The sequence below is a fragment of the Eretmochelys imbricata genome, chromosome 23, assembly GCF_965152235.1.
Source record: "Eretmochelys imbricata isolate rEreImb1 chromosome 23, rEreImb1.hap1, whole genome shotgun sequence".
NCBI lineage: Eukaryota > Metazoa > Chordata > Testudines > Cheloniidae > Eretmochelys > Eretmochelys imbricata.
Window position 1 is genome coordinate 2,095,148 of NC_135594.1, and position 23,537 is coordinate 2,118,684.

The 23,537-nt window shown below is 49.6% G+C and overlaps 2 protein-coding genes across 2 annotated transcripts; both read right to left on the reverse strand.

Moving 5' to 3' along the window:
- Nucleotides 1–267: 267 nt before the first annotated feature.
- Nucleotides 268–5,565, reverse strand: LOC144278913 (histone H3.3A). The gene is made up of 4 exons (XM_077840295.1): nucleotides 5,425–5,565; nucleotides 2,834–2,989; nucleotides 1,723–1,876; nucleotides 268–953 (listed from the first exon to the last, which is right to left on the reverse strand). The coding sequence occupies exons 2-4, from the start codon at nucleotides 2,959–2,961 to the stop codon at nucleotides 825–827; spliced, it is 411 nt and encodes a 136-aa protein (XP_077696421.1). The 5' UTR covers nucleotides 2,962–2,989; nucleotides 5,425–5,565; the 3' UTR covers nucleotides 268–824.
- A 2,881-nt stretch (nucleotides 5,566–8,446) lies between these two features.
- On the reverse strand, nucleotides 8,447–16,731 carry SELENOW (selenoprotein W). The gene is made up of 6 exons (XM_077840172.1): nucleotides 16,574–16,731; nucleotides 13,698–13,722; nucleotides 13,092–13,145; nucleotides 12,064–12,138; nucleotides 10,465–10,584; nucleotides 8,447–9,256 (listed from the first exon to the last, which is right to left on the reverse strand). Exons 1-5 carry the CDS (start codon nucleotides 16,600–16,602, stop codon nucleotides 10,504–10,506), a joined length of 264 nt encoding a protein of 87 aa, XP_077696298.1. The 5' UTR covers nucleotides 16,603–16,731; the 3' UTR covers nucleotides 8,447–9,256; nucleotides 10,465–10,503.
- Nucleotides 16,732–23,537: the final 6,806 nt, after the last annotated feature.

A 23,537-nucleotide genomic window follows, 5' to 3' on the forward strand; every position in this document is an offset into this window, starting at 1 on the left:
ACTGGCTTGCTGTGGTTTCGGGCCAGTCACTTACAACAGTTTTTTAAGTTTTGTTTTCCCACATCTTCAAAAAGGATCTAACACTCCTTTCCCCTCAAGGCTCTGAAAGGCTTAAATAATGCTCCCAGAAAGGCTCGGAGATCCTTAAAAGAAGCTACAGAACTTTGGACATTGTGTCAGCACACGGTACGTTGCTTTGATTTACTGTAGAGGAGGACACCCCTGTCCTAGTGTGACAGCAAATACAAGATTAAGGAAGCAAAAAGGTTATTGTTCAGCATTTATTTTTTTTTTGTTCCCACCACAGGGTGAAGAAACCTGAAAGTTACAAAGGTCCAAGTCACATTTCACGAGACAGATGGAAATAAGAAAACAAGTTTAAATATCATGCCCATTCTAGATATAAAGGAAAAAAAGAAATCAAATAATGAAAAATATAGTGTAGCGTGATCTTTTGCAGATATATTTTTACAAACCGAAGACCAAAAGCTCCTTATGTTATGCCTAAATCTACTTAAGTTTTGTGTATAAAACCAGACATTTCAAAAATGTTTCCCCCTTGTTTTATATATTTTTTTTTGCAATTCTGAAAAAAAAGTTTACAAAAACAAAACAAAAAAATCCAAGTCTTGTAAATTTCTCAAATTTTTTTTTGCTTGTACATTATGAACAAACGGATTCAACTCTCCTGATGGCTTACATCTTGCCAAGATAGGTTTATAACATCTCCCCGTGTCCTAGCCACTACAAACAGGAGTAGGAAAAAACACAAACCTAGAGTCTACTCTAATACACTGTGAGAGCAGATATCAGCCGCCAGTGAGTTAAGCCCGCTCGCCGCGGATACGACGCGCCAGCTGGATGTCTTTTGGCATGATGGTGACTCTTTTGGCGTGGATTGCACACAAGTTGGTGTCTTCAAAGAGACCCACGAGATAAGCCTCACTGGCTTCCTACCAAGGAAAAACCACAACAGAAGTAACAGCTCTATTTGTTTCGCAACAGTCTCTTTCGGAGGCATCCAAATGCTCCCACTGTACAGAGGGCCAGATTTTTCCTACTGCTCCGTGACGTTTATTTGGCCATTTATTCTGATGTCTAAAGGGGGGCTGAGCGCTCTTGAAAAACTGACCCTACATGCTTAGCACCTACCCAGCTCTGTGTGCATCAAGGGCTTCCCAAGTGTCAGCTGAACCCCATTTGGCAGGTGAGGAAACCAATTCAGAGATCCCAAATTCGTGCCCCACCCATCTACACTAGCAAGCAGCACAGTCTCAAATGTGGCAGCTCTTTCTAACGCTATGTGCTCAACACCCCCACGCCAGTGGCTTTGAGACATGGATGCTTTCCCCTGCCACGAGTGAGTGGAATGACAGAGAAGCTGAGCACTGCAGCAGTCACTGATGTCAGTGTCTCTCCTCTGCCTGTAAAAACACACACACACACACACACACAAACCCCCACTAGGATGCAGTGGCCCCTCGGGGCAAAAGCAGTAATCTGTGGACATCAACAGTGAATTTAGATTCTACATTCTGAAGCCAGAGGCTCTGAGCAGCAGAGGTATGTTCTGCAGATGCCTCCATGTCTAGTTTCCACAGATTTGATGAGTGCAAAGCAGGTCGGGCTCACTCTTTGGAAGGTACTTCCCCACTGTCTGGGGGCAAGTTAGACAAGTTTGTCTCTCTTCCCCGCCGGGGAGACAGAAGGAAAGTCGCCTACCTGCAGGGCTCCGATGGCCGCGCTCTGGAACCGCAGATCCGTCTTGAAGTCCTGAGCGATTTCACGGACCAGACGCTGGAAAGGGAGCTTGCGAATCAGCAGCTCGGTGGATTTCTGGTACCGCCGGATCTCTCGAAGGGCCACAGTGCCAGGCCTGGAAGAGATTTCAAAGACATAACCTGAAGGGCTCTAAATTTAACCCCAATGATCCCAACCACACTCAGACATCAGAGTCCCAAGGACTCCAGACAGAACTCCCTTCTCCTCTGCAAGTGTCTCAGCTGTACACACACACACACACAGAGTGCATAGAAGAAGCTTGCCCTGCCACAGTCTCTGGGGACAAAGAGGACTCCATGGTTGTTAAGCTGGCCTATTTCACTGCTGTCAATTTCACAAACTTTCCTGTTACAAAATAAAGTGCAGTATTTAAAGGGAATCAACAAAAGTTGACAGCCCCTAATATTAGGCCACTGGTAGATCTAAGCTTTTTTTCTTTTTAAGTGGCTTTTTAAGTACTTTAGCAGCTCCTTCCAAACAAGGACTGGAACAATGATGACATCTCAACTGCTGGGCAGGAGCCCTATCAAACATGGGTTGCTGAGCTGACTACAAGCGCCTTTGTAGAAACGCGTTTGTCCCTTACGCTTCTGTTCTAATAAGCCAGCCGAGAGGATAATATTTTATAAAACTACTCACTACAAACATTTATTATTTCTAATTACAGTAGCCGCTCGGAACCCTGATCTCAGTCGAGGCCTTTCTGGGCTCAGCCCCGTACGCACCCATTCCAGCGTGAGAAACTGTCCCTGCTCTGAAGAGCTTACATGCTAAGTAGATGAGACTGGCAAAGGATGAGAGTGGAAACTGAGGCACAGAGAAGGGAAACGACTTCCCCAAGACCATACCAGCAGGTCAGTGGCATGGCTGGCAAAGAGAACTCCAGCTCAGGCATCTGAATCCCTAACTACTAGCCCATGCTCCCTCAGACATAGTACATAAGAATTAAGGCTATGACATATCACGTTGTTTTTTTCTCATAATGGCAAACCGCAAAACTCCCCTTTACGTCTCCCATGCATACCAGCAGAGAAAGCGTGACTCCAAATACCTGTAACGATGAGGTTTCTTCACTCCCCCAGTGGAAGGCGCACTTTTCCTGGCTGCTTTAGTGGCCAGTTGTTTCCGGGGGGCTTTCCCACCAGTGGATTTACGAGCAGTCTGCTTGGTACGGGCCATTCTGGACGGTCTTTAGTGCAGAAGAAATCTGCAGGGAAAAGGGGAAGAAATCAGTTTAACCTTTTCAAGAACAGCTTGACCTGGGGTCGCGTCCGATCACTCCCTGTGTGACCTACAAGTCACTAAGCCAATGTGGTTCCCTACTGGTAAAATGGAGCTAGTCACACTGCCCTGCCTTCCCGGGTGTTGGGAAGAGGAATCTCTTGATGACTGTGAGACGCTCAGATACTATGGAAACCCTAGAGGTCGTCATATAAATGTTTAGGAACATTTCCGGCACTATATGGTAGAAAAAAAAAAAAAAAAGTACTAGAAAATCCCTGAAAAGCTTTTGTTAGTTCCACAACTGCTCACTCAGAATTACTTCATTTATAACAGTGCCCGACTAGAGTGTCACAGATGAACCTGTGTTTTGTTTCTGCTGTAATATAAAATGATCATTTCAGTCAGTAACCTGATTTGCCCAGCATGGAAGAGGAGGAGAACTGTTGTCTTCCCAGCTCTGGAGGAGGATGGGGTCTAGTGCTTAGGACTAGGACTCCAGGGTTCTAGTCCCAGCTTGGGAAGGCAGCAGGATCCAGTGATTACATTAGGAAGTAGGTCTGGGAGCCAGCACTCCTCCTGGGTTCGAGTCCCAGGTCTGGCAAAGGACTAGGGTCTAGTGGATTAAAGCAGGAGGGATTTACAGTCAGGACTCCTGGGTTCTTTTCCTCTCCGCCCTCTGCAGTTGCCAGTTTTTGCACAGACCCACAAGTGATATTTCCCAACAGTGAGAAAAAGTCACCGATTTCCCCCCTGAGGTTCCCCACTGATCAGTGAGGCCAGCTGGGGGGCGGGGGAGGAAAGAACCTGCTGCCCCGATCGCTCAGAAACAGGGCGGGAAGACATGTGGGGTTGGGGAAGTGAAGGCAGTGGAGGGAGCCAGCTAGGAATGGCATGAGTGAGAGTCTGGAAAAGGGATTGTTGTGGGGAGGGTCACCTTGGCTGGAAGCTGTGGGGCAAGGCTGCAAAAAACAAGGGGCCATTAACCCTTCATGGAGCGGAGGCTGCTCTGGGCCAGAAAAGAGCGAGAGAGATCTGGCCTCAGAGCCGGCTCCATGCCACGTGAGACCCCGCTGAGGCGCTGGTTCCACATGAGCACCATCACGTTGGGCACCAGGCCAAAGTCATGGCGATCGTGGTAACCAGGCGCCATGGCGATCGTGGTAACCAGGCGCCATGGCGATCGTGGTAACCAGGCGCCATGGCGATCGTGGTAACCAGGCGCCATGGCGATCGTGGTAACCAGGCGCCATGGCGATCGTGGTAACCAGGCGCCATGGCGATCGTGGTAACCAGGCGCCATGGCGATCGTGGTAACCAGGCGCCATGGCGATCGTGGTAACCAGGCGCCATGGCGATCGTGGTAACCAGGCGCCATGGCGATCGTGGTAACCAGGCGCCATGGCGATCGTGGTAACCAGGCGCCATGGCGATCGTGGTAACCAGGCGCCATGGCGATCGTGGTAACCAGGCGCCATGGCGATCGTGGTAACCAGGCGCCATGGCGATCGTGGTAACCAGGCGCCATGGCGATCGTGGTAACCAGGCGCCATGGCGATCGTGGTAACCAGGCGCCATGGCGATCGTGGTAACCAGGCGCCATGGCGATCGTGGTAACCAGGCGCCATGGCGATCGTGGTAACCAGGCGCCATGGCGATCGTGGTAACCAGGCGCCATGGCGATCGTGGTAACCAGGCGCCATGGCGATCGTGGTAACCAGGCGCCATGGCGATCGTGGTAACCAGGCGCCATGGCGATCGTGGTAACCAGGCGCCATGGCGATCGTGGTAACCAGGCGCCATGGCGATCGTGGTAACCAGGCGCCATGGCGATGGAGCCAAGGACAATAGCAACCCCACACCAATTTTGCCATGGCATCCCACCTCCATGGCCAATATGCAGCCCCTGCAAAGCCACCAGAGTTTCCTTTAAAGAGAACCCAGGAGTCCCAGCTCCCAGTCCCCGCCCCAGGTGACCCCCTCTACCCACATAAAGCGTTATTTTTAAAGAAAGACTACATCTTCCAGAAGCCTTTGCGCCAAGTCTGGGTTTGATTAGCTAACTAGTGTCAGGTGAGCTTCCCCAGGCTAACCGAGGCTTTCTCCCGATTGGCCAGCGTCGCCAGCCAACCGGTATGTAACCTGACAAGAAAGGGGGTTGAGCCGCGAAGCCTCCTCGGTGATTGACGCGGCTCATGACCAATCGACCTCGGGGCTGCCTCAGGGGCTTCCAGCCAATCAGCGCGGCCACCGTGCTCTCGCATCGCCCGACCAATGAGCTGCAGGATACAGACGGAAGGCGGGACTTACTTGGTGGAAGGGGCTCCTCAGACGATCTCGGTTTCTACTCACCCCCCCTTTTTTCGGACGAGGGGGGAGGGGGAAGCCCGGGTACGGGGATGTCTCGCGCCTCCTTATTACCTGTGTGTGTGGCTCGCGCCCCTCGCAGCAGCGACCGTTGGAGCCGTTGGGAGTCCCGCGCCGGCGCTCGCGCTGCTCTCGCTCCCTTCCCGCCTTTCCCGCCAGCCCTAGCAGAAAATGGCGGGTTCCCCGGCTGGGCTATTTAACCATCATGCAATGGGGCAGAGGGGAGGGGTGGGGAGGTCAGCTGAGGTGAACCAGGCTGTGTAGGCGCCATCTTGTAAGCGCCACCCAGGCTGCCCCTGCCTCCCCCCAGTCACAGGGCTGGCAAGGGGGAGCCTTCATTTAACCACACACCCTACTGCATTTTATGCCCCTTGCGTGAGTTACGTTAAGACCTCTCTCGAGTCAGGCTAAACCCTTGCCATGCGTCATGCCAATCTTGCCTACATGTAATGTAAAATCCCTGGCACAAAGTCATGCCAGGTGCCCCCCCCATGTGCATCACACCAACCCATGCCTACGCGTGACACGCCAAAGCCTTGGAATGTGTGACGCCAACCTCGCCTACATGTAACATAGTAAACCTCTGTTACAAGTCACACCAAGCGCCCCCCAGCATGCATCTTGCCAACCTTGCCTACATGTAACATGCGAAACCCCAGCACATATCACACCAAGTGCCTCCCCCATGTGTGTCATGCCAACCTTCCCTACATGTAACATGCCAACCCCTCCCCCGCATATTTACACCAACCGTTCCAATATATACCATGTCAAGGCCCTTGCAGAAGCTTTGGCAACTCCTTCCAGTGGACAAATTATATCAAGCCCTTTGCACTAGTCATATGAACCTCCCAGTATAAGCCATGCCAAGTCATGCCTACTAGCCACATATGTCACTATAAAACCCTCACATGACTCCACAACCTCCCTGGGTCACTTGCTCCGGTGCCTAAGAAAGTTTGCCCTAGTATCCAATGTGACTCTCCCTTGCTACAAATTAAACCAATTACTTCTTGTGCTACCCTCAGGGGCTATGAAGAACAATGGATCCCTTTCAAAAGATGGTCAACGGTAGATGGTGTGAAACATATGTAAGCTCTCTGAGGTAGGATTATCTCCTACTGTATGAATGTGAAATACCCAACATAACGGCCCCTGTTCTTCGGCAGCCCATCCAGCTGGGCCTCCATTTGCACTTGGATAACCCACAAAACTCAGCCTACATGAGCAGCAAAGCGTGCGGCCTTCTTGTAATAATTTCTAAGGGGTTGCCGGTACAAACTCAATTACAGCAGAGAACGGATAGGAGTGGCTGCGTGATCCAGTTCTGCTCAAACTGGACTAAGGCCCAGTGTTACTAGACAACTCAAAACTCACTCTGATGCCTCCTTCTTCAAAGATATAGGAGTCCTAAATGCAGCGTCCATCTCTCCCTGAGTGTTTCTACAGTAGCCCAGCACAGTCAGGCATCTGATGCTGCCTAGGCTCCTCAGGACATTACCCCACTAGAAATAAACCATGAATTCCTAGATTTGTCTTGCAAGGATATTCAGAAAACTACCACCAGGAAATCACTAATTTATACTACCTGCATTTATCATTGTGGGCACCAGAGGGCACAGTTGTATCTCATCACCCTCACCAGAGATGCTAAAAAACTGGACTAAACTGTGTATTTTTTTTAACTAATTTTTAATAAATTGTATTTTTTGTCCTCCCCTATCATCCCTCCACCCCGACTCTTGCAACACTACAAACACGACTGAAATTTGACCTCAGCTGCTTCTGGCAAGATAGATATTACAGATGAGGAATGGGAGATAGAGGTGATGTCACAATGCAAGTCTGGCACACCCAGAACAAGAACCTCTGTTTTAGGCCTGAGCCACAAGACCACCGTTTTTCCTTTTAAGACCTCCTTTAGAAAGGAGAGTTCTGATTGACAATAGATCTGAATTAAGACCGCCCCCAAGGTGCGTTATCTTAAACTATTTTCATATAGGACATCCAGGACGTGAGAGAACTCATTTACAACTAGCTCCGCTCTACTGGAAATCTGGGGGCTCTGAGCTAATCCCTAAACACTACAGAGATGGTCATGGGTTCCTAGGCTCCCCATTAAATCAAATCAATTGTGGAAGAACAAAAACAGGCCTGTTGGATTAAAGGGTAAAATTATTACAAAAAAACGGTGTTTGGGGAGGTAAGGAGAGGGCATCAAGTTGTCCTGGCAATGGAAGGTCAGAGCTTTAAGTAAGTCTCACCCTATGCAGCAGAGAGAACTCTTACTGGCCTGGCCCCAGCAGACAGAGGATTTACTCCTTTACTGGTTACTTACAAGAGTTGTTTCATAATAGGTACAAGTTACAAGGGTAACTGAGCCAAGCTGATTAATTTTTCTTTTAAATGGAGGTTTATTTTAGTATTCATGAAAATGAGACTAAGAACATATTAGCAGAGGGTAGGCATTGTGCACACAGCTGATGTACTTCAGTCCCCATTTACAGCCATCTCTGCTAGTACACTTCCCACTCTCCATCCCAGCTCTGCCCTGCTCCACAATCTTGACTTGCAGCACCCTCTGCTACTGTAGCTTGAAGTGGGGGGTGTCACAATACAGAATTGGTCTGCAAATGCCACCAGTTTTCCTTTGTTTCAAGGTTTGGGGGACTGTGGATCAAAGTCATTGTAACAAGACCCTGGAGATGTAGCAGGAGAACTTTGATGTCACAAAAAGCAAGGTCCTGGCTGCTTTAAAAATATCCACTGCCTAGTTAGGACATCTCAATAGTAGCCCCACTACTGAGGTTGCAAAGAAGTCTGGAAAGATGAAAACTGCATCAGGCTTGCTGGAGTGGAGTGTGTAGATGGAAGGAGCTTGATAGGTTTGGATATAGGACCTGGAATGCTGTTTTCATGATCGTCACACTGCAATGAAGCGCTGGACCACTCGCCGCTTGTTTCGGAGTACTGGTATAGAAGAATTATACCCCCTATTGCAAGGGAACGGAGATTCTGCTATTGCTCTGTCTTTGGTCAGATAGCAAGCACTAGAAAGAAGCCACTACACAACCAGTTTACAGATTTTCATTATTTTATTTGACAGACACCTTTCTGAAGTGCAACAAAAGTTAAATCATACAGCAAAATTGCAAAACTGTCTTTCTGGGTTTTTTTTTTAAACACTGGGTGACCCTGGAAGGGGGAAGTGCATTATCACGATTCAGAAATGCCAAGATTTAGAGGTTACGTTTTGTGAGCAAGCTCCACTGCCTAGCTGGGACATCTCAATGTGATCTGTCAGGACTGTATCAAGGTTCTGCAGAAGAGGGAAAAAACGTTTTGACACCAGTTTAAGAAAACATAGGGAGTTTAACTTAAAACTCAGGAGTTTTATAAACAGACTACTGAGTCATTCCTTAAAACATTTTATCTCATTTCCCTCCCAGTTCCTCCCATACCGGACAATGAGCAGTTAATTCCTCTTCCCACACTGATGGGATTCCCAGATGGTAACCCTCCCTTACTTGACAGCCTTCATCCCAGCAACCCCAGACAAAGAGCTTGCTGTTGCTATATCAGCACTAAGACAGATTTCTCTGTAAGGTTGAACAGTGAAACTCACTCAAGAATTATTCAAAGTTAGAGGCACCTTAATGGCACATAGTGTGTTAACAGGGCACGTTAATGGGGCCGTTTCAACTCTAGACAGGTGTTGCATACAGATATAAAGGATGCCAAAGCACAGAACTGGATTCTCATCTGCCTTCGTTCAAACCAGCATCCTGCGCAAAAACTTCTGGGAATGGCCATGCTCCAGAGGACATTTCAGCAACTCCCATCATCAAGCGCTCGGCCGAGCTGAATGAAGCAAATGCTCATCAAGCTAGACGAAGAGAAGGAACATATATAGTTAAACTTGAAATTTAAAAATAAAACTGGACTAGGTGTAAAGAAGGGCTACTAGGATGATCAGGAGGCTGGAGAGCCCATCCTAGGAGAGGAGATGGAAAGAGCTTGGCTTGTTTAGCCTAGCCAAGTGAAGGCTGAGAGGGGGAAAATCTGATTGCTCTCTCTAAATAGGCCAGGGTGTTGTGGGGAAAACCACCAGAAGAGCTATTGAAGCTCAAGGACATTATTGGCACAAGAACAAACGGCTACAAATTGAGCGTGAATACGTTTAGGCTGGAAACGAGAAGCTCCTCTGACGGTTAGGAACCAAGGGTCTGGAACAGCCTCCGAAACGGAGCAGTGGGGGCGAGCTAGTTTGAAGATGGAGACTGATAAGTTTACGTCCAGAATTTTATGCTGGAGCGTCTGTGAGAGCAGTGGACTGAAGGCTCAGAAAGGCCCTTTCCAGTCTGATGTACCAGAAGCAGCAGCTACATCATGCAAGTGTAACCGTGCCCTCTACTGTTTACATAAAAACACTGTAGACAAACCCAAGATAACACAATCGCCACACAGAGGACAAGAGACCACGTAGGACTAATTAAGGAAGTTGGGGGCGGAGGGGGGAGCCTGGCAGTGCAAAGGGTGCATTTTAGGATCCAACAGACCAGGGTTCTAGCTTTGGTTCTGGGGATTGCATGTATGATTTACCAAGGGGGCAAGTCTGCTTTCATCACCACCTGGATTCACAGCACCTCAGCCAACCAGAGCCATGCTCATTTTCTGACCCCTTTTGCCAATCTTTTTGCCTCCCATGAATGCTCTGCCCTGTTGGTGGTTGCCAGCATAACCAGAGTGGCTGGGAGCTTTAGGATTTGCAGCATTACAGCATTTTAACAGAGAGCTTTCCCAAGTGTTTCCTTGTCTATGTATATAAGCTGAAATGCAGCTATCTCTGGGGTGAAGCACAACAGCTGCCCCAGCAGTCAGCATAATAGCGGTTGGGGTGGGGTGACGTTCTAACCAACCATAACGTGGCAAGTCCTTGCTCTTTCGGGTGCCCCATCATATTTATAATACCCATGCCGAGGGGGATAGGACCTTGGTTAAAGGTCTCCTAGAAAGTCACATGCAGCAAGGCTCCGTTTATCCAAGGAGGAATGACAGAGAGGACTACTGGGATAGCCAGACCCACAAACTTACCTGTGCTATGTACAGAGCCACCGATGCATTCTGCTGTTCCTATCCCAAAGCCAACGCCTTTTTAATGGCTGCCACAATCTTGGAAAGCTTGGTGTCATTATCCACAAATCCATCTCCGTTCTGCCAGAGAGGAGCCAGTTAGCAAGGGGACAGCTGAACCCCCCCCCTCGCCCCCCAGACATGCCCCATAAGGCTCAAAGTAGTCAGAGCATGAGAAGGCTGTTTGCCAGAAGCTGGGAATGGGCAACAGGGGACAGATCACTTGGTGATTCCCTGTTCTGTTCATTCCCTCTGAGGCACCTGGCATTGGCCACTGTCAGAAGACAGGATACAGGGCTAGATGGACCTTTGGTCTGAGCCAGTATGGCCGTTTTTATGTTTTAAAGCTTCTATAATTCTCCAGGGTAACACGGCCACTGATTGTGTCCAGAGTTATGCCCACGGAGATTTCCACTCCTATTTAAGAGTATTCCTCAGCAAGATGCCTTCTACAGGACAGCAGCGCCAGGATCGGAGGGACAATGCAGTGTTTGAAAAGCGGCCTCAGAAAAACCTCACAGCTACTCCTTGGCTACAGCAGCGAGCGCAGAAAGCTTGTTTCTGCTGCTGGACCACCCTGGCTCACAAAGAGCTCAAACAAAATATTAGCTTTAAAAAAAAAAAAAAGCGCAGATGAAACTTACAGCCCCTTTCCCCCTGCCAAGAAATATGGGCAAACACAACTGCTTCTAGAAGGTGTCACGTACAGGACAGTTGAAGTTCAGCAGGCCCCTGAAACATCCTTAAGGACACAGAGCTCAACAGTCCTGCCACCTCACATTGACACATGACAGTGGAAGAACTTTTAATGTAGGACCAACAGCTCTAATCCCCCCACCCTCCCGGACCTGCAGCATCAGCAGCTGCAAGAGCCAAAGGCTATTTTAGCGTCAAAGAGGTTTTCTAAGGAGCTGTATTTTTCCTCCTGTGAAGGTCAGCAGTGGTGGCTGCTAATAAGACATTTCAATTTGCTATCCTTGGCGATAAAGGATGCAGGTTTCATCCACCACTGAAATGCAGCCATCTTTGAGGTGGAAAATGCCAGCTTTTAGGGGAAGGGGTGGGAGAAGAAGAGAGAATAAAAAACCACAGCCTGTATACTACTGCAACTGCAGAGAAAGTTTAGAGAGTCAAGATAAGTTACTCCTATTGCAACATGAACACGGCATTGAGTTAACACTAGCAAGCCCAGTGAGTGGGCTAGTAGGAGTTAGTGGCTGATATGTGTTTTAGGTCTCATCTCCAGCAGCACCGAAGGAAGAGTACCAACCTGCTGACCCACAGTGAGTGCTCCTTAGAAGCCCCCCCCCGATCCCTGTTCGGCATGCAGATTCTAAGGGGATCATTGTACAAGTTGGTACAACTGTAGACAGGACTACTGCTCCAGCTTCAACAGCGGACTCTGGCTACAGATGTCAGCCCAGACAAGGCTCCCAGTCTTGTGCTCACAACATCTCTATGAAGGAGTCTTTCTGGATCATGCACATCGCCCGCCCTGGTGACTATCAGCTGAGCAGTTCGGTTAGGAACTAGATGGGAGGGGAGGAAGAGACCACTCACCATTTTTGAATGCACCAGTTTGCCTGCAATTGTCACTTCAAACCATCCTGTGACCTGAGGGGTCCCTTCGCCACTCTAAGCAGAGAAGAGGAGTCAGTCACCTTGAGAATGAAGAGTCCCAAGGGGGTCTGGGCTATTTTAAGCAGCCAGCTCTCCCCTTCATGTTAGTTTCTTCTGAAGATTCCTAATTCAACAGGAGTGCTCCCTACAGTTCTCACCAGAGAGGAGAATACATCTGCAAACAGATGATGTGAGCTTGATGCAGAAATGACAGGTTGGGATTCTCTGGTCTGGAGTCATACAGGCGGTCAGACTAGATGATCATAATGGGCCCTTCTCTGACCTTAGAATCTATTAAGTTAATTTGTATTCTAGAAGCCAGGATCCCATTGTGCCAGGTGCTGAACATATCAAAGAATCCCTATCCCGAACAGTTTATAATCTAGAAGAGTATATATAGATTGAAGCGCACAAGGAAACCAGGACATGATACTAGATTGTCCAAACATCTTCAGTCCTGCAGGACCGTCCTCCTTCCACCTTAACGCCACTCTCCATGCTTCCTTGATCAAGGCTTCCCTTACCTCTACCACACAGGGCATGCTTTGTAAGCCAACCAGCAGCAGCCCAGGATCAGGTCAAAGCTTTCCCCATGGTTATGTTTGTGCCTGTTTGCCCATCGGAGAGGTTTAACCGCTTCCCCTGAAGCGTGTGGCACTGGTCACTTTCAGAGACAAGATACTAGACTAGACGAACCATGGATCTGACAACTATGTTCCAGATTTATGCTGGACATGACATGCTCTTAGTCCAACAGTTCTCAGTCAGGTCCCACCAGATGAGGAGGGACTTATTTAGAGCCTCCTGCATCGCAGATTCCCACTGAAGGCAACAGGAGTTTTGAGAGTATAGAACCGGAGCTTTAGAGGACACAGCCATTCCTTGGCTGTGCATATTCTCTGACTGGGAGTCAGACAGACACAAAAGCTACGTGCTCTGCACAAACTGGACAGTCCTGGGATACTCACGATCTCCAGCTTGCCTGGGAACTGTTTTTCAAGTTCCTTCTTGAGCTGTTGATACTAGAGAGGAGAGAGGGGAAAGGCAGAACCCAGAGTTAATGCCTGAGAAGTCTTCGTCAGGACTTGCCCCAGCTGAATCTTGGCTCTGCTGTTACTTCACGCACCTAAAAAAACAGCTGGCAACAATACCAGCTAGCGAGCCAAGCCTCACACAGCCAGGCCATGAGGCCTGCTGTGAGTACAGGAGCCCTTTCTACCCCAACTTCCTGCTTCCCTTCGCACCAATTTTCTCACCAGTGCAACTCCATTTATACCTCCTCATGCACAGGTTCAGACAGCCCAGGCAGCCAATTGGGGACTGAAGGGGGAGGAAAAGCCCAGCAGTTCTCGTTGGGTCAGGCTGGGGCAAAGGGTTGGGGATGCTCCAGGGGCAGATCCAATGACATGCTATGGCCCAACTTTCTCTGGAGCAGAACTTCCTCTCCTTGCAGATGGCCAGTAACTTGGACCAAGTGCTGGGAACAGGAATGGGATCCTAGAGCACCTCAGTCCAGTTCACCCACCACCGCCAGAGTTATAATTGGAACTGAACCGAGGAAGCTGGTCGCTTACCTTGGGAAGGTAGCCTCAGGCCCCGCTGCAGGGAGACAAAGAAGAATTATTTCAGCATCTAGACACTAACCAAAGAAGGAACAAAGGCTGAAATTCAAACAGGAGTTGAGCACCTAGCTTCCTTTAATCCCACCTGGACTCCTGCTATTTGAGATGAAGGGGAACGACATTAGGTTGAAAATAATACCACCACCTAGCTCTTCTACAGTGCTTTCCATCAACCGATCTCAAAGTGCCTTGCAAAGGAGCATCAAGTAGCTCCATTTTACAAAGGGAAAGGAACGTGTCCAAGGACACCCAAGCAAGTTAGTGGCAGAGCTGGGAATCCCAAAACCCTGGCCAGTGCTCTGTCCACAAGGCCATGCTGCCTCCAGAAGTAGTAGGCTGTTGTCTTCTCTATGGGACAAGACAGTAGATGGGAACATGACACCCTTTTTGAGGACATCTCCCTGGGTTTTGAGCATCGATGTTGGTCCACAGAAAGTGATAATTACAAATCACGGGGAGGGTAAAACCCCACTAACGATGCTGATTGTTGCTAGTTGTTTTCATTAGAAACTTAAGACTGAAGTTGAGCCTTCTTGCCATGCGGTTACTTTCATTGCATTTAGATTGTGTCAAGAAACAGTCAACTGCTGACTTTATCCACAGACGCTAATTGCTATTATTTGGAATAGGGTGCATATGAACTTTGCGCTCACACCTGCTGGTGCTGGGACAAACTGGCCCCCTAACCACCTTCTATCGGAGGTGCAAGAGAGCAACTGGCTGCTGAGAAAGAGCTTTGAAAGAGGGAAGTCATACCAGCCCTTCCTGTGTCTATTTTAGATGCTCAGGGAGCAGAGGAGAGCGCTTCCAGAAGTCATTCTAATATGCGTGGGAATGTAGAGCAGGAGGGTGCTTTTTGCCAGGAACAGAAACCTCTCAGAAGACCCCGAATGCTGTTCTGTAACACCGTCACAGAGCTGGCTAAGCCCTAGAGTCACAGCAACTAACTCTGCAGGATAAAACTATTTTATTAGCAAGGAGGTGAGATTCCTACCCCCCCCCTCTTTTTTTCCCCTCCCCCCTAAACTCCACCCCAGCTTCAGCAGTCACTTCTCACCGCTGCCCCATGAGCACGGAATAACCCCTCCACTTCCACAGCACACAAGACTCAGTATTGCTCTGGCGCTTTCATTATGCCGCGATAACCAGAGGATACACAGCTACCATGACTACGCATGTTCTTGAAGACAGGTGAAGCTGCAAGAGGCGAGTTAGAAAGTTGAAGTCTATGGACCGAAAGCGAGGCAGCTCAGGTCAGAGTAGCAGGAGATACTGGGGAGCCGTGCCTGGGGAGGCCGGACCTATAGGTGCATGGAGGGCTGTGGGTCATGCTTGAGGGGCATGAGTTGTGTATATGGGAGGCCATGGTTACTCTAGCAGAAGGAGGAGATGCAGATCAGCACAGAGGCACCCTGTCAGAGGATTCGCTTAGAAAAGGCTGCAGCAGGTCAGGATTAAGGTGTCTTGCACTAAGCAAGAGAGATGCCGGTCTATTCCAGGGTGACAATACCCATTTCAAGCTCTGGCTGACTGAATGTGGGCAGAGAGGGCATGTACGCTGCCACTTTGCAGCAGAAGTACCAAATATAAACGAGGACTCGCCTGACTGCACAGAGGTGACATTAGTCCACCTACCATTCAGCCAGTGCGTGCTAGGCTGTAAGCAGCTTCATTCACCCTGTGGGATAGAAGCAGCTTAATCCCCTACAACACCCGTGCAGGTTTCTTAAAGAGCTCTCAATTTAAGCCCCAAACAGCCAAGGTATCAGCCCAGTTACCCTCCAACCCGGTCAACTGATCTCAAGGGGGTGTGAAACCGGCCCCCAGCCAGACCATTCCCGAGAGGGCGTAACAGGGTCATTCCCCACAGTTTGTCCTGTGGCCTGGCCAGTAACAGCATACAAGGATTTACCGGAAGGGCCCGAAATCAACAGAGAGCCTCCCACTGCCTTCAAGGGGCTTTGGGTCAGGACCACTAAGCAGCTGGGGCAAGAAGCAGGAGTTATCCCCCGGTCTCGCTGCTTTTAACGGATACTTTGCTAGATCAGCAGGTTTCCTCCCCGGCCTGTGGAGCGTCTGCTAAAATACCCCACCCCGGGCCAACGCAGGGCGAGCAGATTGTGTGTATCTGTTTCAGAGCAGCAGCCGGGTTAGTCTGTATCCGCAAAAAAAACAGGAGGACTTGGGGCACCCCAGAGACTAACCCATTTACTTGGGCATAAGCTTTCGCGAGCTACAGCTCACTTCATCGGATGCAGGCAGTGGCAAACACGGGGGGGATTCACATACACAGAGAGCATGGAGCAAGGGGTGTTGCCACCCACCCTGTAACCAGGGTGATCAGGGAAGGTGAGCTATCCAGAAAACACGACCCCGCCCTCGGCTCTGCCAGGAGGCGTGGGAGCTAACAAGTTTTATGGGACCGTCTTCTGTTGGCGAGAGAGACGAGCCCCGAGAGGAGGCAACCGGCCCACTACACCCGCAGCCTAACGGCGGCCAGACACTTCCTGCGACTCCCGCGTCCACACGCGCATCGCTCGTCCGGCCTCGAGCTCCGTCGGGCCGAGGCCACGCCGCCATCGTAGCCTGGCGGCCCCCTCTGCCCCCGGCTTTCCAGCGCATTCCTCGCTGCTCCCCCCGCGTCGTTCAGGGGGGAGACAGCACGAGAACTAAAGAAGGGGGCGGCCACGCTTCCCCTGCGGCCCGGTCAACGGCCCCGCGCCTGCCGCAGCCGCCGCACGGCGACGCGGACCCGTTTCCCCGCTCTTCCAGGGGGCGGAACCGGCCAGCGGCAACCGCGCGGCCCGCCGCTCCCCGCCCGCGCTTACCAGTACAGCACGCGGACCCGCAGCGCCATGGCCGCGGCCTTCGCGCGGGGAGCCCGGGACCTGGCACCTCGCGCGGCCGGAGGCGGAACGGGCCGCTTTTAACAGCGCCGTGCCGACGCCTCCACCGGCGGGCAGCAAAGGAGGGGAGGGGACGGCACGGCGTACAGCTCCTCTGTTCCCCCGCACGTTAAACCTAGTCCGCTTAGCTGCTCCCTCCTCCGCCCGCCAGAACACTGGGTTCGGCACAACTAGGGTTGTGTTTCGTGGGAAACGGGTGTAGAAGTGATTGCAGCGCTCTGCTAATGGCGCATAAGACTCCCCCTTTCTCCTGCGCTGCAGTGGTCTGGGCCCAGGCTCGCCCTGTCGCTTGACGCTGGCAGCTGTCATTAACCAAGGGGAGGCGGAGAAATTCGCTGGTGTTTCCATGACAATCATTTTAATAACGCGCAATTACCTTAGGAAAGAAGTTTCTCCCTCCCCTACCCAGAGCTAGGACTTTGCCCTGAACATATGGACAAAGGTCCAGTCCCATAACGAAAGCGTTGCAGAGAGGAGCCTATACAATCCAGAGGCTAGCGCATTTCTTTGCAAGGGAGAAAAAGCTTTCCGGACTTACAGATCCTTAAACTCAGGGTTTCGAAAATGAATTCCCCACAACACCTGCTCCTTCCCCACACGGCGATCAAAGTCAGACTTGTGCAAGAGCAGCATTCCTGGGCCAGGGCATGGGTACAGTTCAATGGGCACACGCAGACCTTCCACCAGTCCTGGGTTTGGCTTGACTGTCCTGCTTTGATCCCACAAATCCCCCTATCCATTGAGGGCAAGGGAATCCTACAACTGTCTCTCTCCCACTCCCTCCTTCTACCTTCCTCGTGAGGGAAAGGGCGTATCAAGGGGACTAGGATGAGCCTTAGCTGGCCATTACAAACCAGCAGATTTGAGAGCAGCCCTTAGGCTGCTCCACATTACTGAGGGAAATGAACTGGCTGCAGGATCAAGCAGATGGAAATGTAGCATAAAGCCACATTTGTCACAGAGTTCAAGGCCAGAAGGGACTGCCAGATCATCTGGTCTGACCTTCTGCGTATCATACATCACCACCACCACCTGCCTGCTAAACCCAACAACTGACATTAGTCCCCGCTCAGGCATGCCAAGTTCATGGCAGAGCCCCTGATTGAACCTCGATCACCAGAGTCCCAGCCCAGTGCCTTAGCCACAAGACAAGCCTTCTCCTCTCTGCGTTGCATCTGCAGTTTGATTGTAGGTTGTCTGGGGCAGGGACCATATTTGAGCTCCCAGCATGCTCTTGGGTGCTATACAAACACTGCCCCACGCTCCATGGGCAGATCCAATGCCATTCCTGCGTCAGAGGGTACTTATATAGCCCACGGGAGTCAGGCACTTAAATACCTTTGAGGATCTGGGCTAAGAGACTTACCCAGGGTCACACAGGGAGGCTGTGCAGAGCAGGGGATTCACCCCTAGTCCCAGGTGATCAGCCAAACCATTAGGCCACCCTTCCTCTCTGCCCAGGGGTAGGCAGGCCACAGAGAATTCCCCATTGCCAGGGCCTGCAATCTGGTGGGCAGTAGCACGAAGCAAGATTTGGGGACAAGGCTGGTGGAGCCGTGACTAGGCAGATCAGTCAAGCAATCCCCCAGCCTACGGAAGGCTTTAGCAAGAAGAACAGGGAACCCCATGGCCCCAGTGCTGCAGAGAAGCTGGGGCTACAGCCACTGTTCCCTCTAAGCTGTGCACAGATCCTAACCCCCCGCGCACACGGCGAAACACAGCGTGCACAACAATTTGCACAGAAGCACAACAATTTGCACAGAAGCACAACAATTTGCACAGAAGAAATTTTTTGCGCACACGGCTTGTCAAAAGTTTGCATAGAAGAAATTGTTTGCGCACACGGCCTGTCAAAAATTAGAAGGAACATTGGCTACAGCCCTACACCGGAGCAGGGGTCCTCCTGGGAGAGGGGCAGTGCAGTCCTGGCACCAGGGTTGGTGGGGAGGGTGATGGGTTTCACATTCCCAAAGCCCATGGACGCCACCTCATTAGGCTTTGAGCAGGCCACGCAAATATCACCCACCAAGCAGACACAGAACAGGAGACAGGTGGCGTCCGTGCCCCTGTTGTCACAAGATTAGCTTGCAACTCCAGGTGGAGAGGGGGCTTGGGGAAATCTGACTCAGCCATGTCCTATGCTAAATCAGAGCACCCTTTATTCACGGCATCATGAGATCAAACCGCCCGCTGGCTGCGGAATGGCTTTGAATGTACGGCTCTGGTGGGAATTTTCACAGGGCCCTGTTTGCCCCAAGGGATGCCCTGGGTTGCTGAATCAATTAGGAGGGTGGCAAGCCCCAGAGCGGAATAGCCTGATCGCCTGCAGTGACCAGGAACGGTGACCATAAAACAACCCAGAGGTTCTACCCCCTCCTAGTGGAACTGTGGAGAATAATTCATTTCCTCCCCTTTTAAATTCAACCTGATATAACACTCCATGCCCACGTGGCCCCTTCTGAATCCTCAAAGCACTGGGCAAATATTAGCCAGAAGAAACAGTCAAGTCCCCTTTTTATTTTGCAGTTGCCATTGTAGGGAGGTGTAAATTATACCATCCTACATCAGCATTGTCAGCTCTTACCCTTTGGTCATGAGGCTTGGGACAGCTGGTGTTCTAAAGAAAGCCCCAGCTTCTGGAGTCAGGAGAATCTGAGCTTGTGACTAATAATAATAATAAGAGTTTCTAGCTCTCATGGTAGCAGAGAAAAGCTCGGAAACATGACCACCGTGTGCCAAAAAGGGGAGAAAGCGGAAGATGAAGTAGAGCTCAATATTTATTACTATTTTAAAAACAATCTCATGATTTTAAGCCAATCTCATGAAATCTCAGAAAGCAAAGAACAATTCCCATATCCAATTCACCACTTTCTAGGTATCTGGTAACTCAAAAGCTCATACGTTTACTTAGAATGAGCAAGATTGCCAGCCTGGATTTGAGCTGACAGGTTAGTGAAAGGGAGAGCCCAGAGCCTGGGGAAGAGGGCATTCGCTGACCTGAGCTCGGCACTGCAAGGAGCCAAGAAAGTAGATTTAAAAACAAAAATCCGCTAGCCGGACCCCTTCCCCACGCTTCCAGGGTTTGATTTCTGAAAACAGCTGGGCAGCTAACCCCAGGCCAAGCCGGGGAAGGAGTAAAGGGGTGCCAAAATCAAGCTAGCTCCACCTTTGATCCTGTAGTAAGGGCTTCCTTCCCGCAGGCATGGCGCCCCCTGCCCTCTTGGGGCACATGGCTCTGTCTCATCCCACCCCACTTTCCATCTGTGCAGCTCTCCTCGCTGGCTAGCCTGCCTCCCCCACCCTGCTCACTTCATTAGCCAGCTTTCCCTGCATCACAGGGTGTGCTATCTACTATGGAGGGGTGAGAAAGAACATTTGGCTAAAAACAAGCTGGCTAATATGCTGCTCTCTCCAACGTAAAAAGAAAAGGAGTACTAGTGGGCTTATGCTCAAATAAATTGGTTAGTCTCTAAGGGGCCACTAGGACTCCTTTTCTTTTTGCAAATACAGACTAACACGGCTGCTACTCTGAAATCTCTCCAACGTGCGTCTGGCTTTAGCAAAGTATTTAATTAGCCTCCACAAACTTCTTTTCCTCACCTACAGATTATAGTGATCTCAGCCCAAGAAGCCCTGGAATGTGATTCCTTCCGAGGACATGCTTAATTGGGCCGTAATGAAATTGACTTGGTGTGCAAAAGAAAGTAGTAAGAAGAGCATGGAATGGATTTTAATAACACTATTGAGCTGCTTGAGAATGATTTTGTGAGTATACATATTGGTGACTTCTTTCTCTGAATGTCACTGTGATTGGCAGTGAAAGTCACTAGATTTGTCACTGGTCACTTTGTTTGACACTTATTTTCTCACCTGGCAAACCAAAAAGTCGCTAAATCTAGTGACAAAGTAGTGTGTGAATCTGATTAGCATCCCCATTAAGCCAAAGCTTGACTTTAAGCAAGAGCTAAAGTGTTGTCTTGAGCCAAGGCCTAAATACACAAGCAGAGTTTTTGTCTTAGCAAGATTGCAACAAACAACAACAGTGCACAAACAGTTGTGATCAGTTGCATCATCTGAGCCCTGATAACCTGAACACCCATCCAACACGGGCTTCTTTAGCAAATGAAAGGTTTGTAGGCACTGCCTTATGCGTCGATAACTACTAATTACTGCCATTTGCATATTGTTAAAAATACAAACCCAGTCCAGGAGGGAGAGCCGCCCCTTAAAGACCATTCTGATGAGATCAAACAAGAATTTAGGATTGTCTTCCCACGCAATGACGTCATCCCAGAGCCAGGGTGCAACCCAAGGGATGATGTTACCAAACGAGTCACCTGGTCAATCATTTGTTATCATTCACAGTCACTTTTTATGGTGTATGTCAAAAGGACGATCACGGGGTGTTTCACCCACATCCAGGGAAAAAGTGTTCTCACTTCAATCATTTACTCGTGACTCTCCAAAGAGTGTCTATTTTCACATGTTATTAATTGATCCACATTTTGTATGTGGCTTCTGGTACAATTCACACACTCCATACGTACATATACCCTACAAAATACATTTAGGCACACACAGACTCAGATTTTACCATTGCGTGCACTACAAAACAGATTCACACACTGTCTCTCACGCACACACATCACAAAACAGATTCACACACACAAGCTCTCTTATGCACAGAGTGTACAAGACCGATTCAGTCCTGAGTTGCGGAAAATTAAGGTCTTCCCTTTCTGTGGAAACTTAGCCAACCTTTAATCCCTTTTTTTATTTTTACCTTACACCGAAAAAATCACAAAACCCATCGAAGGCCTTGTCTACAATTAAAACACTACAGCTACGCTGGTGTAGTGCTTCAGTGTAGACCCTCGCTACAGTGATGGGCGGTAATCCACCTCCCAGAGACAGAAGAACTGTGCTGGCTCCCGGAAGTTAGGCTGGCATAGCTCTGGCTCTTGTGGGTTTTCCACACCCCTGAGCGACATAGCTAGGCTGATGCCAGTTTTCAGCATAGACCAGCCCAAAGGTGCAGCATTTTCAAGGAGACAAATGCCATGACAAATGCCTCTGCGCTGAACAAGTGATCTCCATACTCCCACCTCTCATCGAAGAGGGAGTGCATTGATTACATGATAAGAACAGGAGTACCTGTGGCACCTGAAAGACTAACCAATTTATTTGAGCAATGCTTGGTTAGTCTTGAAGGTGCCACAAGTCCTCCTTTTCTTTTTGCGAATACAGACTAACTACTCTGAAACTTGATTACATGATCTTTCCCTTCTCACATTTTCTGTCAATGGGGCCAGATCCCCAGCAGGCATAAATCACGATCGCAGCAGTGGAGTCAATGGGGCCGAGCGTGACCAGACAGCAAGTGAGAAAATATCGGGACAGGGAGTGGAGGGGGTGGGGGGAGTGAGAGACGCCTGTATAAGAAAAAGACCTGAATATCAGGACTGTCCCTATAAAAATCAGGACATCTGATCACCCTAATTGGGCCAGATCCCCAGCTAGTGCAAACTGGGGTCCCTCCATTGCAATCAATGAGCTGGATCCCCAGTGCCACTCACTTCACTTCCATGGAGTTACGACAATTTATAAAAAGAAAAGGAGTACTTGTGGCACCTTAGAGACTAACCAACTAACCAGTATGCATCCGATGAAGTGAGCTGTAGCTCACGAAAGCTCATGCTCAAATAAATTGGTTAGTCTCTAAGGTGCAACAAGTACTCCTTTTCTTTTTGCGAATACAGACTAACACGGCTGTTACTCTGAAACCTGACAATTTATACCGGCTAAGGATCTGGCACCAGGATCCTAAATGAGGATTTCTCTGATTCCTCTTCCCTTGAGCTGCAATTTCACTCCACTGGACGTTGGATAACCTTGCTTTTCATCACTCCCCCACCCACTGCCTTGCACATAGTTTTAAACTGATCAGAGTTGCAATTAACTTAGGCTCATGGTATATTCACCCCTATTGTTTGAAGCGCTGAAGAGGAAGGCTCCTCCTCCCTCTCCCTCCTCTCCTTGTGGCGTCTGCTGCCCATAAGCCCTGATAAGGTGTGTGCACAAGATGAAAGCTGAGAAGCTGGGTTTACCCTGAAACCTCCAGCAAAAGTCTGGGGTTTATGACAGTCACCAAAGCAAAAAAAAGAAAAAGAAAAAGTCACCTCTGAGGTCTCAGGACCGGCAAGTTTCACATGAGCTCTTGGGACCAGCCAGTTTAACTTAGTTACCAAGCCAAGTTCCACAGAGGAGCCGAAAAGGTTTTTTTAGCCATGGAAACCTCATGCATGGAAGGGTTCGGGCAGTTCATGCAGGTCACTCACCAGCCTTGTCTTCAGCCTGCGCTGGGACCTTCTGGCTTCTCCGTCACTCACTGCGTTTCTCAAAGCTCCATGAGAGGTTACTGTGCTGGGACGTTCCCAGGCCCTGCTGACCTACCAACCTACCACCAAGACAATTACTGCAATGGGGTCACCAGCGGAGACTGGTACGGGCAGACGCAGGACGGACCGTACCCACCAAGTAAGTGAAAGAAACACAGATTATAGATGCTACAGCCTCTGGCCCATTAGAAATACCAGATCAATATCAGCTCACCTTCCCCAGATGACTTGGCTTCAATGGAGCCACTCATCGGAGTTGAGGTGAACACAGTTTGGCTCTGGAACTCAGAACTCTCTTATTTGTTAGCCTTAATCCTCACTGAACCCTTTTTGCACTGGGGCTATTGATTTAAATTGCATGATATGGCCCCATAACATTGATTTTTTGCTTGATTAAGAAGGCAAAGTAAACTCCTCTGGTTTAAAAAAAAAAGGACTTTTGATTCACCTGCCTCTGAAAAACGCACATTGATTTTATAACTCAGATT

Excerpts from the sequence above, each read along its gene's own strand:
- LOC144278913 (XM_077840295.1), bottom strand. The coding sequence starts at position 2,961 with ATGGCCCGTACCAAGCAGACTGCTCGTAAATCCACTGGTGGGAAAGCC. Across the intron at positions 1,877-2,833 it reads AAGAAACCTCATCGTTACAG|GCCTGGCACTGTGGCCCTTC; the intron begins GTATTTGGAGTC and ends AATCTCTTCCAG. Across the intron at positions 954-1,722 it reads CGGCCATCGGAGCCCTGCAG|GAAGCCAGTGAGGCTTATCT; the intron begins GTAGGCGACTTT and ends TTTCCTTGGTAG.